Genomic DNA, 16,865 nt, shown 5'->3' on the forward strand with positions numbered 1-16,865 from the left:
AATAAAAGTCATTGATTTTGTTCTTCAGGTCTCTTCAGCCTCCGTACATTGTTTTTATCATTTTATTGATTAAACCATTAATTTATATTTTTGGTTTGTGGATCATTAACAAGTTTATTTGACTCAAGTGTCTGAACTTAAAGAATACAACTAATAAGATGATCAGACCTGAGACGTGTGAAGTAATTGATCAATAATCAAATGACATGACAAAACATTTTTTTTTAGATTTAAAATTTTAATTCTAAATTTTTTTTTATTTTTTATCGATAAAAATATTTTATGTTCAAACTGTAACAAACAAACCTTTTTTGTTGTTGACGGCAGAAAGTGTTAACACCTGAAAAGGTCAATGAATTCAGTTTATTGATGAGAAAATATCAAACACCTGCTGTGATGTCATTACTTCACTGTCCCAGTCCTGGTACACAGATCACTCTGGTTCCCAGTGTCCCACAATCCTCTGAGTTGATGACAGGTGTGAAGGTTCAGCCTCACCATGAACTGGTCATGTGTCCAGGTGTGTGTCTCAGGTAAATCCACCACATGACGGGCACCAATCGAAATGTCCCTGGGTGATGCTGCAGGACAACCCCTGATCCACCCGAACTCCTCAGATATTTGGGACAGGTGAGAACCTCAGGTGTTGGGGACAGATGAAGACCTCGGGTGTTTGGGACAGTGACTGACTCATAACGTCACTGATGTCCTCCTGCAGAGTCTCTTCATGCTTCAGTCTCCTCACGTTGTCCTCAGGGATCACTGTGATGAACATGGAGGACCTGATTCAGTCCTGGACTCTGCAGCTGCTCCCTCAGGTTCAGAGACTCGACCTAAACACCTGAACAGGTAAATATGACCAGTTCGTGACTCAGAGACATTTTTACACAAGTTGGTTTTCATGAGTCTGATGTTTTGTCGTTTGTCACAGTGACTCACGGTGTATTAGCAGGCAGGAAGCGGCTCTCCTCTCCGTCCAGGACGCCATGGTACATCCCGATCTCCTGCTCCAGACGCTGCTTGTTGCTAAGCAATGTGTCGTAGTCGCGGCGCTGCTGCTCAATCTCTCCGTTCACGTCGGCGAGCTCCGCCTCCAGCTTAGCGACCACCGAGCCCAGGTTCTGAAGTTCCATGTCGTGCCAGTGACGAGCGTCGCTCAGCGAGTTCTCCAGACCTCGTTTCTGCAGAGAGAAGATTATTGATCGGTTATTCATCAGTTCATTGATCAGGTTAATAATCAGGGTATTGATTTGTGTGCATCTCACCAGTGCTCTGATGGATTCGGTCTCAGCCTGCAGACTCTGGATCTTACAGCCTGTGTCGTTACACTCCGCCTTCAGCGCCTCCACCTGCTCCTCCTCCGGACTCAGTCTGCTGCTCACGCACTGCGCCTCCTGCAGGACACACACACACGTGTCAGACGCAGGTTAAAGGAACAGTGTGGCCTGTGAGTACACCTGAGCAGGTGATACGTCCTCACCTTACACTCCAGCTGGTAGCTGTCCGTCTCCGCTCGGTTCCTCTCCGTCACTTTCTCCCAGTGGCTCCTGATGTGGCTCAGGATCTGGTCAAGACTTGTCTCGATAGGAGCGTCGGGTTCGTCCACCTCACGTCCCGCCATCTGACTGTACAGGACTCGAACGTCCTGGATAGACAGGTATCGTACAGAGGTCACATGACTTCAGCTCATAAAAGGGACATTTCAAAGACAAACACTGACGACTGAAGAAATTATTTTACACCTTTTATTTAAGGTATTAAACAACATAAATCCATCAAAAATTACTTAAATTGTTTAATCTTCAACTGATAAACTGATATTAAATTATAAACTAAAGAATTTATTGAGATTTTTATCTATAAAGTCAAATATTTTTTTAAATAAACTATCGTGTGTGTGTGGTGATTTAAATTGTGTGTTTTTTGAACGGTTTAGTGGGACCTGCTCGTGGCCGTGCTCCAGGTGACGCAGATCAGCTCTCATCTTCTCCATCTGCTCCTCCAGCTCGGCCTTCGTCAGATTGGCATCGTCAATGACTTTGTACAGAGAACTGATCTCCTCCTCCACTGCCGTCCTGAACGGCTGCTCGTTCTCAAACCTACAGGACAGAAGACGTTTGTCCACATCCTGTGTTACCTTCACACATCATCATTTATTTTTCTCTCAGGTAAACATGTTGAAAGTCCGACCTGTCCTTGAAGTCCTCGGCATTGGCCTGAACGTTCTCCGTCTGCAGCATCAGTCGAGCGTTGTCCAGAATCGCTTCACTGACCTTCAGAAAACACAGAGACGTGACCGAGCTGCAGCCAGCAGGGGGCAACTCCCCGCTCACCTGTCGGTAAACCTCCTCCCCCCCTGCTCACCTGTGGGTAGACCCTTCCCCCCCCTTGCTCACCTGTGGGTAGACCCTTCCCCCTTGCTCACCTGTCGGTAGACTCCTCCCTGCTCACCTGTCGGAGACCCCCCATGCTCACCTGTCGGTAAACCTCCTCCCCTGCTCACCTGTCGGTAGACCCCCATGCTCACCTGTCGGTAAACCTCCTCCCCCTGCTCACCTGTCGGTAAACCCCTCCCCCTGCTCATCTGTGGGTAGACCTTCCCCCCCCGCTCACCTGTCGGTAGACCCTCCCCCATGGTCACCTGTCGGTAGACTCTCCCCTGCTCACCTGTCGGTAGACCTTCCCCTGCTCACCTGTTGGTAAACCTCCTCCCCCCCTGCTCACCTGCCGGTAGACCCTTGCTCACCTGTCGGTAGACCCTCCCCCTGCTCACCTATCGGTAGACCCTTCCCCCTGCTCACCTATCGGTAGACCTTCCCCCTGCTCACCTGTCGGTAAACCCTCCCCCTGCTCAACTGTCGTAGAGACCCTTCCCCTTGCTCACCTGTCGGTAGACCCTTCCCCCCTTGCTCACCTGCCGGTAGACCCTCCCCCTCTCACCTGTCGGTAGACCCCCTCCCGCTCACCTGTCGTAGACCCTCCCCCTGCTCACCTGCCGGTAGACCCTCCTTGCTCACCTGTTGTAGACCCTCCCCCTGCTCACCTGTCGGTAGACTCCCCATGCTCACCTGCCGTAGACCCTCCCCCTGCTCACCTGTCGGTAGACCTCCCATGCTCACCTGCCGGTAGACCCTCCCCCTGCTCACCTGCCGTAGACCCTCCCCCATGCTCACCTGCCGTAGACCCTCCCCTGCTCACCTGTCGGTAGACCCCCCATGCTCACCTGTCGGTAGACCCTCCCCCTGCTCACCTGCCGGTAGACCTCCCATGCTCACCTGCCGGTAGACCCTCCCCCTGCTCACCTGTCGTAGACCCTCCCCCTGCTCACCTGCCGGTAGACCCCCATGCTCACCTGTCGTAGACCTCTCCCCTGCTCACCTGCGGTAGACCCTCCCCCTGCTTACCTGTCGGTAGACCCTCCCCTGCTCACCTGTCGGTAGACCCCCATGCTCACCTGCCGGTAGACCCTCCCCCCCTGCTCACCTGCCGGTAGACCCTTCCCTTGCTCACCTGTCGGTAGACTCCCCATGCTCACCTGTCGTAGACCTCCCCTGCTCACCTGCCGGAGACCCTCCCCCTGCTCACCTGTCGGTAGACCCCCATGCTCACCTGTCGGTAGACCTCCCCTGCTCACCTGCGGGTAGACCCTCCCCCTGCTTACCTGTCGGTAGACCCTCCCCCTGCTCACCTGCCGTAGACCCTCCCCCTGCTCACCTGTCTGAGACCCTCCTGCTCACCTGCCGGAGACCCTCCCCCTGCTTACCTGTCGGTAGACCTCCCCTTGCTCACCTGCCGTAGACCCTCCCCCTGCTCACCTGTCGTAGACCCTCCCCCTGCTCACCTGTAGGTAGACCTCCTGCTCACCTGTCGGAGACCCTCCCCCTCACCTGTCGTAGACCCTCCCCTGCTCACCTGCCGGTAGACCCTCCCCCCCTGCTCACCTGTCGGTAGACCTCCTCCCACTCCCTCCGGAGCGGCCCCCAAGCTCCAGCGCTGTTCGCCTTCCGGTCCAGACAGAGTCGGATCTGTTCCTCCAGCTGCTGGTTCAGTGTCTCCAGAGCTCTCACTTTGTCTCGGTACTCCATCAGGCAGCTGTTCAGTCCGCCCGCCGCACCGTGACCCGCCGCCCGGTCACCGGCCCGGGGCAGGACCGGGGCGGCGCTGCTCCTCATCCCCTGCAGGAACACGCTGCTGATGCCCAGAGCCCGTCGGGAAACCCGGGTCCCGAGGCCGGAGGCTCCGGAGCACACCGGCGGCCCGATGCCCACGAAGACTCCACGTGCGGCGGCTGTACCGGAGCCCATCCGTGCCCCGGAGGCGGAGACCGGGCGCTCGGAGCACGACTGACCGAGGAAAGATGAGCGGCGTCGGGGCAGAGGCATCATGAAGCTCCCGGTGTCAAACCGCTCAGAGCCGCCAAGCGCGGGGATTTATGGGAGGACGGAGTTCTGGAAACACGGTTCTTCATTCACCGCCATTGTTCCACTGCACGTTTGTTCTCATTGAGAATTCAGCTGCGTCAGCAGGACACAGGAAGAGTCCTGAAACACAGAGAGACAGAGAGAAAGAGAGAGAGACACACACAGAGAGAACGAGAGACACAGAGAGACAGAGGCAGAGAGACAGAGAGAGAGAGAGAGAACGAGAGAGAGAGAGAGAGAGAGAGAGAGAGAGAGAGAGAGAGACAGAGACAGAGAGAGAGAGAGAGACACAGATTTTTCAGGCCACTTTTATTTGCTCAGTAAAGTTCCAAAAACAAATACTAATACTAAGTATCCCAAACTTAAAAAACCATCAAATCAAACCATATTCAATCCAAAATATGACCAAAAACCAGCTGATCTTTTTTCACAGAACATAAAACTTGTTTGAGGCACCACATCTTCTCAAAATCTTCTACATTATTTGTCAAAATAAAGAAAGTGAAATCAGTTTTCAGTCTTGTCTTTAACATTCGTCTAAAGATGCACATCACGTCTACATCGAGTGAGTCAAGTTTGTTTCTCCTGCAGAGATAGATCGCCATCTTCGCTTGACCCAAAACAAAGTTCAAGAGTTGACATTTTATTATATTTCTTCTGTTGTACTTGTTCCCAGGATGAACATTTGATTTGAGAAAACTTCATCAAACAAGTGAGTCAGAAACAGAAACAGTGAGGAGAGACGACCACACTCCAGGAAACAATGAGACACTGTCTCCCTCTGTGGACAGAAGGGACAAGTAGCAGCAACGTCAGAATTAATAACTGAAACAAACGCGTTGACAGCAACAGCTCCGTGTAGAAGCCTCCACTGTAAGCCCCCTCTTTGTCAGCGGTGGTTTGTAGAGTGCTCTCCACTCAGGCCTCTGAGCCTCTGTCAGGTCCAGATGAGTCCTCCATGGAGAGTCACTCCGGTCTTCCAGTCTGCTCTGGTTCAGAAGTTTAACTAATAAATAATACATAGTTTTACCCGTCATGGTGCTCAGTGTGTTACAAGAGGCAGTTTTTAACTTTAACAAAAAACCTTCACATTTAAGGACAGGAACAATGTTTACATCAGGAAGAGGATCACTGGTGTCAGGCTGAATGAGTCCATCACAGTGAGCAGTGATCAGCAGAAGTTCAGGGTGTCAGCTGCTGTTTCCAGCCTCTCAGCAGGAGGCTCACCATCCTGACTGACCTGATCCCCAAACGTGAGGCCAGACCTGCAGCGTGGTCCAGGTGAGGCCACACACCTCCACCACATGGCCCAGTGTGAGGACTTTGGCCTGGCACAGTTTCTGAGGTAGGCCTGGTTCTGCATCACACCGGAGCCGAGTCCCGTGGACCACTGGCTCTTTGAGAAGCCAGAACAGAGAGTCACAGTTCTTCAGTCTCTCCTTATGGAAACATTCCCCACACTTTGAGCAGTCCTTTGTAAAAACCTGGAAGGTTGTCCAACTTACATCCATTTACATCCATGAGAAACAACGACTCAGCCAGGCCCACCACACCGCTCTAGTATGGCACGGGCTACGGGTCTCCAGACCAGGTCCCCAGGTCCAGTCAGGAGTCTTTGGACGAACTGGAGCCTGAAGGCGGCCCCCCTGCTCGCCAAGTGGACAAGACCATGTCCCCCCACCTGCTTAGGCAGAAAGAGGACACTCTGTGGGACCCAGTGCAGATGGTCCCAGAAGAAGTCCACCATCACAGCCTGTATTCTGGCCAGCAGACGTGCTGAGGGGTCCACACATGCCAGTCGGTGCCATAGCATGGAGGACACCAGGTTGTTAATGATAAGGATGCGGCCTTTAAAAGACATCGTCGTCTACCTTCTCTAAAACATTGTCCCAATTTTTGCTCATGAACGTTTCATCCCCAAGATAAATGCCCAGATATCTCAGACCTTCTTTATTCCAGGTCAACCCCCCCGGTAACACAAGTTCTCTGCTCAGCTCAGCTCCCACTGCTAAAGCTTCACTTTTTTCCCAGTTAGTTTTTGCAGATGATATTTTGCCGAACTGATCAACAGTTTCAACCAGTACATCGATGTCATCTTGTTTTTTAACAAAGACCATGACATCGTCAGCACAAGCAGATACTTTCAAAGCTTGTGGACACCCTGGGAGATTCACACCTGACAGCTGTACCCTCAGTCTGTGCAGGAGCGGCTCTATGGCTAGAGAGTACAGCATGCCAGAGAGGGAGCAGCCCTGTCTGATTCCCCTCTGGACTTTAAAAGGAGAACTTAAACCACCATTAATCTTTAAAACACTCTCAATGTCACTGTACAATGTCCGGATCATGGCTATGAGACCCGGGCTGAACCCAAACACCTGCAGCGTCTGCCACAAGTATCTGTGTTCAACCCGGTCAAAAGCCTTTTCTTGATCTATAGAAATAAGACCAAGTTCACAGCCCGATGAACCAGAGAGGTCCAAAATATCACGAATCAGAGTAATGTTATCAGATATCAGCCTGCTGGGCACACAATAGGTCTACATGAATGACATGCTCCATCACTTTCCTCAGCCTCATGGCCAACACTTTGGACAACAGTTTATAGTCAGTGCAGAGCAGAGCTACTGGTCGCCAGTTCTTTATCTCCTGAAGATCTCCTTTTTTGGAGAGAAGGGTGAGGACCGCTCTCCTGCAGCTCAAAGGTAGCTGTCCTTTGTTAAAACTGTCTCTGAGGACCATCAGCAGATCTCCTCCAATCACAGGCCAGAAAGCTTTGTAAAAATCTGCAGGAAGTCCGTCGATGCCTGGAGCCTTGCCGTTCTTTATCTTCTGCAGCGCAGCATGTATCCTACACAGGCTGAACAGAGCAGCTCTCTTCACATCTCCTCTGGCACCATTTATGTTTAAAGAGCCCAGCTTTATGTCACACATGTTGAGGATGAGGCTGAAGTTAAACCAAACGTAGAGGATCACACAGACGGAGGAGAACAGACAGGGTTTAACCATCAAGTGGCCATTTGGGCTCGGACTTTGGACATTAGTTTTCTGAGGAGGAAAACTTCCTGGTCAGTGAAGGTTGGTTGGTCGGTACCTTCAGTGTTTCTCATGAAGACTCTGACTGAGTTAAGGAACAGTTTTAAATCGGGGAAGAAGTCCTCTACTCTAACCAGTCTTAGTGTCGTGTAAAAAGGTTCGGATCCTAGTGAAGGAGTAAACACTCTTCATCCACCTGCAGGTTCTAATGATGTTCATCAAACTCTCCTCCATAATCTTTGACACCTTATTCATTTAATCACTGTTTGATTTGTTTTCTGCGTTTTTTCTTTTGATTGACAGTTTGAAAACTTCCTCATCAATCATATACTCTTCCTCATCAATGAGCACTGACTCTGTCACTCTAATGGCTGTGTGACCAACAGTCACTTTAATATCATTTTGTGTTTGAATCATTTAACTTTCTCAGCCCTCGTCCTCCTGATGCTCGTCCTCACTGTTTCCCTCATTATCTACTCACCGCTGGTGAACGGCCCCTTATGTCTTGTGCAGATTGGACAATGTATAGTTTAATTAGTGGAACTTCCTGTTTCAAGGCGATATTGCTACGGGCTGTTGAATGAAAAATTATGATCAGCACAAATGTTTCATTATGGAGGTTATTTGTGGATGTTGAAATTGATATGATTATTCTGTAGGAGGAGTTCATTAAAGTAGAATTCCTGCAAATAGCAAAAACCAAGCAGAAATTATACATTACAATCAACAATGCCAACTTCCTGTCACTTCCAAGAGGCTGTTTTGTAAGTCTCGACATTCATTGTGGTTCATATTCCTCCTCATTTTCATATATGTCAGTGAAATATGCCGGGCTGCTTTGTTGAAAATTTGTAGGGGGCGCTATCGAGCTATATTGCCACATCCATATGCAAAACCCATATTGGAAGCAAATGTTTGTCATTTCCAACATGTGTGAAGAGTTTCGTGACTTTTCAAGCAAGTTTATCCCCCAAACAATTTGATCAATTGTAAAAACTAAACATCAACATTCGGTGCGTTGCCACAGAAACAGCTTTCATCAAAAACACAAGATTCATAATCTATCATCGACCACGTCTGAGGGGTCTTCTGACCAAATTACTGGATGTGGTCAACCTGGTAGGAGTATATCACATTATAAAACATATTTCTTGTTGCCAGTAGGGGGCGCTTTGAGTATGACTAAATATTGGCATGTAGATGTGTTCAGCCCGGGACTCTTATCAAACATGTGAAGTTTGGTGCAGATTGAATAATGTACACTGACGTTATAACAACTTCCTGTTTCACAGCGAAACATTGAGATTCGACGCCACGGACCCGCACTCCGACAAAAACTCACAAAAAGCAAACCTTTCATCATCAAGGTGTCAAATCCGATCTGTTTACTCCTCTCGGAGGAGGAGTTAAAGTACAACGTGTGTGAATCCCCAAAATTACTACTTTTAATCCAAAATGACCGACTTCCTGTTGGGTTTGGAATATGGGTCCTCTGACTTTTTTGTACGTCTGCGTGTGAAACATATGCTCAACCATCTTCATGCATTTTGGTCAAATTTGCTGTATAGGCTGACCTGTAGGGGACGCTATTGAGTTAACTAGACACACCAATGCATGAAAACCATTTGACACATACATTTCTTCTACATCAGACATTTGTGCAAAGTTTCAGCAAAAGTTACAAATGTTTAGGTCAAATAATACGCCGCTAATGACAATAATAATAATATCAATAATAATAACAGTCTGGAGTAAATTCAGGAATATTGATGTCATGCTAATGAAGTTATGCTAAGCTAAATGACTAATTCATGTTTATTAGGTTTTTGTAATCAGATTACTTCTCATAGATAACGTCAACTGAAACTTCTTCTAATGATATGAACAGACAGAAGAGACATGATTGGTCAGTTTCAGGTTTTATTGGTGTTTCATCAGAACCGTGACAACCTTCTGTTTCCTGTGCCTCGTCACTCTAGACACCGTTCACGCCTGCCGCTCCGCAGACACACTTGTAGCAGTCGTCATCATCACGACGACAAGGAAACGCCTGGATCACCTGAGCGATACGAAGCGCCACAGCTGAGGAGCTGGCGGCGATGACTCTCCTGGACATCATGTCAAACGCTGAGCCTGAGGACACAAGTAGACCAATTAGAGGATGTCACGCCCCCCAAGGTATCACATCACATTTCAGATACACACCATCCGTATCCGTGACAACACCACCAGCCTCCTGGACGATGATGGCAGAAGCAGCAATGTCCCAGCAATGCATCCCAATGTGATAGTAGGCATCAGCTCCACCTGTCGCCACCTGACACATGTCAACCGCTGCCGTCCCCAACGCACGGACACTGAAACGCGGCAAAAACATACAAACAAAATGTTAAAGAAAAGACAGAGCCTGTTATAGTTTAATCTTAAAGAGCACAGACACTAAAACAACAAACGACACATGAAACACAACAATAACACAAATGAGCTGCAGGTCGTTGCAACGTGACGGATTATCGGTGGTACAGAGGAATGTGGGCGGGGTCAGTTCTCACCCGTGGACAGGAAGTTTCAATAGTCTGAAGATGTTGGACGTCATGGTGGACAGAGCGAGGTCATCCCGCTCCGCCCCAATCTCCGTCATCACCACGCACCTGCTGACGTCTAATTGGACAGGACAGAGGAGTTAGAATAAAATAAAAATGGCGACATTTCCACTTGATCACTGTGATGTCATCAGTGTGATGTCACCTTCCTGTCCGGAGGCGTGTAGCGGTTCTCCGTTCAGAAACGCTCCTCTTCCTCTCTGAGCGTAGAACAGTTTGTCCTCCACACAGCTGTACACAATCCCAAACTCCGTCTGATCACGATGACGACAACAACAACAACAAGAACGATAAGATGTCAGTCTACTTCCTGTCTAAGCCCTCTGACCTCTGACCCGCAGGTGACTCTACCTGCTTGTTGACGGTGAAGGCAATGGAGACGGCCACAAATGGAAACCTGTTGAGAAAAAACTAAAATCATGAGGGCTATCAAAGTAGCTGAACTAATCCTGGTTTAAGTGAAAGAGTCCAGCTTGAATTAGCTTCACCTTGAGGCTTAAGCTGTTCCACTAACACAATTCATTCGGGTCTAATCAACGCTGGTGATGAGGAGGGAGTGAAGCCACAATCAGAGAAGAGAAGATCGTAGCACTGATCTCACAAAGTCAGCTAAATGTCAGGATTAGTATCAGAAGCTGCCGAATTTATTACAAACTCACACGTGCTGTTAATCTTCCTCCACAGCCGACATGTTTTCATTGAGTGAATGAACTGTCAGATCACTAGAGTCAGACTGTGGATATGAAGCTGTATAATATCAGATCTGTTGGAAATCACTACAGAACATTTACTGTGAATGAGCCTGATGAAGTTTGTGTGAAGCCTCTGACTCACTGACCTAACAAACTTTATTCTGTCACATCCCAACAAACACAAACAAGGACTTGGCAACAAGATAAAGTACAAATACTTCAGAGTATTAAGTCGCATCTAATGAAAGTGAAGAATGTGTTTTAAACAGAAGTAGATCTGTAAATATGAACCTTTTAGCCATAAAAAAGATGCCACAGCCACTAGAGGGCGATCTCCAGCTGATGCCTTACAGCTGCAGAGGTGCTGGAATAGAGGAGGGGCACATCTGTGATGGGGGTGGGGGCTCTATGTCCAAGGTTTTGACTTGTTTAACTCCACAGGTTTGAGTCTGTGATGACTCCTCACTAACACTCATCCTTTATATCTCAGTGAGACACTATGTTCTTGCAGAGTCACAACATGCTGAAGTGATTCATGATTTAAAATCTACAGAGTTGTGTAGGAAGATGGAGCCAGTTTGACTTGATCTGCAGCTCCAGAACCACAGGAAGAATTCACACCAAATAAATCAGGTTTTACAAACGAGTAACTACAGTTCTCAGAGTAGTAACTGTGTGTGTGTGTGTGTCACCTGTGGACAAAGTTGACGGTTCCGTCGATGGGGTCAATGATCCAGGTGGGGGCGTCACTGAGCTCCACACGTTCACCTGCAGCTACAGACTCCTCCCCAATGAACCTGAGGGTCATAGGTCACAGGTCAGGTTCTGTCCAATCAGAATCAATTAAAGGACCAGAGAGAACATAGAGAACAGACAGAACCTGTGCAGTGGATATCGGTTCTTGATTGCATTGATCAGGATCTTCTCGACTCGTTCATCAGTTTCCGTCACCAGATCAGCTGGAGAACTTTTCAGTTTCACTTCTTTCTGCTGCTGAATCGCAGACAAGACGACCTGACAACATGAGAACAATTAATCATGAATGTTCATTGTCTAATAAGTTTAATTAAATTTGATAAAGTTTGATAAAGTTTTGATGAGGTTTATCAAAACTAGCCACTCAACAACATCGTGACTTTTTGTTGTCCTGGCTCCTAAACGGTGGAACGAGCTCCCCAGTGACATCAGGACAGAAGGTTCACACATCTTCCTCCGCAGACTAAACACACATCTCTTCTGACTATACCTCGGTCAAGAAGAAGATGTTTAACAACCATCGTCTACTCTGGTGTTTCTATTTAAAAATTAAAAATAACCCCAAAAAACGTGAGTTTAGTTGCACTTACATGTAGCACTTTGTAGTTTGTCTTTTTGAAGCTAATGTAACTACTTGATTCTTGTTGTTCTGGGTTTGTCTTATTGTGAGTCGCTTTGAATAAAAGCGTCAGCTAAATCAAATGCAATGTAATTAAGTTTAATTAAGTTTGATAAAGTTGGGGTTAGGGTGTCTCAGTGACATCATCATGGACACCTTCTCTGATTGGTCGTTTGGACCTTTGGAACCAGTGCTGTGTTCTGGTTGGTCGCTGCATCTCTTACCTCACTAGCCTGTTTGGCTACAGTCAAGCCAAAGTTCAAACAGTCGCTCCAGTCGGCCATGATGATGGACAGATCAAAATGTGACAGAGTGAGACCTCCTGTCAGACAGAGAAGCAGAGCACGATTATAAGAAAGAGAAAATCATGACGTGAAAACAAAGACGGGAAGAGAAACAAAAGATGGATGACGACAATGAAACAGTAGAAACAGTAGAAACAATAGAAACAGTAGAAAAATATGAAACAATAGAAACAGTAGAAACATAGAAACAAGAAACGTAGAAACAGTAGAAACAGTAGAAATATGAAACAATAGAAACAGTAGAAACATAAGAAACAGTAGAAACATAAGAAACAAGAAACAGTAGAAACAATAGAAACAGTACAAAAATATGAAACAATAGAAACAGTAGAAACAGTAGAACAAGTAGAAACAATAGAAACAGTAGAAAAAGTAGAAACACTTGAAAGAGTAAAAACAATAGAGACAATAGAAACAGTAGAAAAATATGAAACAATAGAAACAGTAGAAACATAAGAAACAAGAAACAGTAGAAAAAGTAGAAACAATAGAAACAGTAGAAAAATATGAAACAATAGAAACACTAGAAACATAAGAAACACTAGAAACAATAGAAACAATAGAAACAATAGAAACACTAGAAACAATAGAAACCTGGTGAGTCTGAAGAATCTAATGGACAAAAGGTTTGTCGTCTGAACTTCTTTTTATAGAACAAATCCAACCAATAGAAACGATGCCTGTATCAGAAGGCCCCTCCCCCTCACATCTTCCTCTCTCTCCTCATCTATTGTTTCTGAGGGTGGGGTTAACACACCTGCACTAAACAGTGTGTGTGTGTGTGTGTGTGCGTGTCCATTACAACTTTGTGTATGTGTGTGTCCAATACAACTGTGTGTGAGTTGTGTGTCTAATACAGCAGTGTGTGTGTGTGTGTGTCAGTATCAGAACAGTGTGTGTGTATAACAGCAAATCATAATATACATTATCTCAAGGCTCTCTACATAGAAGGTCAAGATCTTAAAAGTTATAGAGAAACTTCTAGAACCAGTGTGTGTCTGTGTGTGTGTGTGTGTGTGTGGCAATACCAGAACAGTGTGTGTGTGTGTGTGTGTGTGAGGACATTTTGTCTGGTCCTCACTTTCTGACCAACCTTTAATGGACTGATTGAGAGTTAAGACTTGGTTTTAGGTTAGAATTAGGTTTGGGTTATGATTAGGTTACCCTAACCCAAAAAGATGAATCTAAACAAAACAGTTTGAACTGCGGGATGAGATCAGAATCTTCTTGGAGGAAGAAAGTAACAAACTTTCAAGTTTAACAACAACTTCCTCCTGAAACTTTACCTCACTGACATGTTTCAGAAACTAAACGAACTAAATCTGCAGATGCACCAACACACACCGTCCACAGCTGATCAAATCCCCTTATTCTCACCAAACTGAAGACGTGGGAGCAGAGAATGAAACATGGACTCTTTTTAAGCCTGAAATCATGGAGGTCAGAGGTCAACAAGCTGTGGAACAGTGAGGCCAAGTGTGACAGCTCAACTCTCATATCCAACACATCTCAGAGGTATTTCCCAGTTTAATAAGAAGCGTTCAGAGCAAGAGCAGTTCATTGATCTCATCTCTGATTCGTCAGTTTGATTCCAAGGAATTGGTACTGGCCACACCCCTTCCTTTTGCCACATCCTACCTGTGTGAGACAGGACTTTCTGCAGTTGCCTCAAGACAAACGACAGATGAAAGCTGGACATTAACATGAGAGTGACAGTGTCACAGCTGCATCCAGATGTGAGAAGATCTGTAGCACAAAACAAGTCACTGGAAAAAATTGCAGAACATGAAGTGTAATTCTTGTAAAATGTTCAGGTTCTTGTTTGTTCTCAGGAAGATAGAAAACTAGAATATCATCTGACCAGAATAATCTCATGTTCTAAACCCACAACTTGTATCTTAGATCCCATTCCTACAAAAGTACTTAAAGAAATTCTGCCCCTAATTGATAGTACGTTACTGAACACAATCAATCTCTCACTATCATCAGGATGTACCACAGTCCTTTAAACTAGCTGTAATCAAACCCCTTCTCAAACAACCACCCTGGACCCGAAGGTTTTTAACTACAGACCGATATCCAACCTCCCCTTCCTGTCTAAACTCCTGAGAAGGTTGTAGCCAATCAGCTGTGAGAGTTTCTCCAGGAAAGTAATGTGAAGACTTTCAGTCGGGGTTTCGAGCCAATCACAGCACGGAGACAGCCTTGGTTAAAGTCACTAATGAGCTTCTAATAGCTTCAGATGTTTGTGTCTGTCCTCGTCCTGTTAGATCTCAGTGCAGCATTCAACACTATTGACCATCACATTTTATTACAGAGACTAGAAGAGTTCATTAGCATTAAAGGAACCGCCCTCAACTGGTTTAAATCCTATTTACCAGATCGCTAAATGATGAGTCATCTGTGTGCACCAGAGTTAACCACGGTGTTCCTCAGGGTTCTGTGCTCGGCCCATTTTATTCTCATTATATATGCTTCCACTAGGAAACATTATCAGGACACACTCTGTAAACTTCCACTGCTATGCAGATGACACCCAGTTATACGTATCAATAAAACCAGAACAGTGTCATCAATTAACTGAAGTTCATGTCTCAAGGACATAAAAACCTTCTCTTATTAAACTCAGATAAAACAGAGGTTCTGATACTTGGCCCTAAACACCTCAGAGACACATTATCTAATGATGAAGCTGTGCTAGAGGACATTGCCCTTATCTTTGATCCTGATTTGTCCTTTGATTCTCATTTAAAACACATTTCTAGGACCGCCTTCTTCCACTTACGTAACATCTCAAACATCATGTCTCAAAAAGATGCAGAAGAACGAGTCCAGGCCGTTGTTCCATCCAGACGTGATTATTGTAATTCCTTCTGTAGCCGAGCGTTTTGTTCTCTTATACTGTCGGGCCTCAGCCGACAAAGGACACGAGAGATGGTTATTGACTCGGGACATCATACCCGTTTATTTTCCGTCACACTTCAGAACTTCTCTCTTCACAGAACCTCCTTCCGTTAGAACCCCTTTCAAAACAAGAGTCCCAACCAACAACCTGCTTATAACAACAGGAACTACACATCAACCTTCCATAATAAAGTCACTAAATAAAATAGCTTACACTTATTATCAGGCTCCAGCAGGAAGTCGTTAAAGAGCTTGTCCAAAATGCTGCAGCACGTGTCCTCACAAGAACCAGGAACAGAGACCACATGTCTCCTCACATCTTCTACCAGCACTGACAGGAAGTCCTCAGTTCATCTGCTCCTTCATCTCCATCACACATTATGTACTTTAAACATGATGTTACTGTTTCTTCTCATCAATGTAGTAAATCCTGTTGTGTTGATGTGTTCAGTTCCATCAGCATCTACCTTCACCACCTGGAGCAATGAGAAGCCGTGGATGACACCTGAGGTGCGCTCCCTACTGAAGGCCCCTGATGCTGCCTACAGGTCGGGGGACAGAGGTGCACTACACACAGCGGTCTGCGCTTTCTCATGGAATCAAGAAAGCGAAAAGAGCTTACACGGGGTTCACCAGACAGATGTGGCAGGGTGTTCAAGCACTGACGGATTACAAGACCAGGCAGAAAACTGATGGGAGTGATGCCTCACTTTCTGACAGGCTCAACAATTTCTTTGCCCACTTTGAAGCATCGAACACTACATGAAGGGGGAGGCCCGGCCCTCCCGTAGTGACCAGCCTGCTCCAACCATCTACTCACACACAGAGGACCCTTGCCAGAGTCAACCCAAGGAAAGCGGCAGGTCCTGACAACATACCTGGTCGGGTACTCAAGGAATGTGCCGAGGTGTTAGCAGATGTTCTGACAGACATTTTCAACATCTCCCTCAGCCAGGCCGCGGTACCCAGAGGCTTCAAAACATCCACGATCATCCCTGTCCCTAAGAAAACTGTTGCAGTATGTCTGAATGATTACCGCCCCGTCACCCTGACCCCCATAGTGATGAAAGTGACGAAAAAACGGCTGGTTAAACCTCACATCACCGCCAGCCTCCCTTCATCACTGGATCCCCTGCAGTTCACATATCGCCCCAACCGCTCCTGTGAAGATGCCTTAGCCACCACACTGCACACAGTTCTCTCTCATCTGGACAACAACAACAGCTACGCCAGAATCCTGTACGTCGGCTTCAGTTCAGCGTTCAATACGATCATCCCGCAGAGACTAGTGGAGAACTGTTGCTGCTTGGTCTCAACGCTGTCATGTGTCGCTGGATTCTGGACTTCCTGTCGGAGAGACCAGTCACTCCGGGTTGGCAGGATCAGCTTTGACTCCATCACACTGAGCACTGGCTCCCCACAGGGCTGTGTGCTCAGCCCACTGCTGTTCACACTGCTAACACACGACTGTACAGCCAGTTTCACGGACAACATCATCATCAACTTTGCTGACGACACCACAGTGGTGGGGC

At 46.7% G+C, this 16,865-nt stretch overlaps 2 protein-coding genes across 3 annotated transcripts; both read right to left on the bottom strand.

Moving 5' to 3' along the window:
• Positions 1–344: 344 nt before the first annotated feature.
• On the bottom strand, positions 345–4,603 carry bfsp2 (beaded filament structural protein 2, phakinin). 2 transcript variants are annotated; one of them, XM_035169697.2, is made up of 7 exons: positions 3,942–4,603; positions 2,191–2,273; positions 1,943–2,099; positions 1,481–1,645; positions 1,266–1,394; positions 940–1,181; positions 345–833 (listed from the first exon to the last, which is right to left on the bottom strand). In XM_035169697.2, exons 1-7 carry the CDS (start codon positions 4,383–4,385, stop codon positions 821–823), a joined length of 1,233 nt encoding a protein of 410 aa, XP_035025588.2. In that variant the 5' UTR covers positions 4,386–4,603; the 3' UTR covers positions 345–820. The 2 variants fall into 2 exon arrangements, with proteins under 2 accessions (XP_035025588.2, XP_035025587.2); XM_035169696.2 differs by having other exon boundaries at positions 345–841.
• A 4,674-nt stretch (positions 4,604–9,277) lies between these two features.
• Positions 9,278–12,579, bottom strand: LOC118117474 (inositol monophosphatase 1-like). Its single transcript, XM_035169719.2, has 8 exons — positions 12,349–12,579; positions 11,630–11,763; positions 11,442–11,546; positions 10,409–10,454; positions 10,203–10,311; positions 10,007–10,115; positions 9,660–9,811; positions 9,278–9,587 (listed from the first exon to the last, which is right to left on the bottom strand). The coding sequence occupies exons 1-8, from the start codon at positions 12,406–12,408 to the stop codon at positions 9,430–9,432; spliced, it is 873 nt and encodes a 290-aa protein (XP_035025610.1). The 5' UTR covers positions 12,409–12,579; the 3' UTR covers positions 9,278–9,429.
• Positions 12,580–16,865: the final 4,286 nt, after the last annotated feature.

Source organism: Hippoglossus stenolepis, chromosome 11 (genome assembly GCF_022539355.2).
Source record: "Hippoglossus stenolepis isolate QCI-W04-F060 chromosome 11, HSTE1.2, whole genome shotgun sequence".
Taxonomy (NCBI): Eukaryota; Metazoa; Chordata; class Actinopteri; order Pleuronectiformes; family Pleuronectidae; genus Hippoglossus; species Hippoglossus stenolepis.

Coding starts and splice junctions, on each gene's coding strand:
- bfsp2 (XM_035169696.2), bottom strand. CDS start 4,385: ATGATGCCTCTGCCCCGACGCCGCTCATCTTTCCTCGGTCAGTCGTGC. Junction 1,395..1,480: donor GCTACCAGCTGGAGTGTAAG/GTGAGGACGTAT, acceptor TGTGTCCTGCAG/GAGGCGCAGTGCGTGAGCAG. Junction 842..939: donor TTCCTGCCTGCTAATACACC/GTGAGTCACTGT, acceptor TTACCTGTTCAG/GTGTTTAGGTCGAGTCTCTG.
- LOC118117474 (XM_035169719.2), bottom strand. CDS start 12,408: ATGGCCGACTGGAGCGACTGTTTGAACTTTGGCTTGACTGTAGCCAAA. Junction 10,312..10,408: donor CCTTCACCGTCAACAAGCAG/GTAGAGTCACCT, acceptor CATCGTGATCAG/ACGGAGTTTGGGATTGTGTA. Junction 9,588..9,659: donor TGTTGTCACGGATACGGATG/GTGTGTATCTGA, acceptor TTGTGTCCTCAG/GCTCAGCGTTTGACATGATG.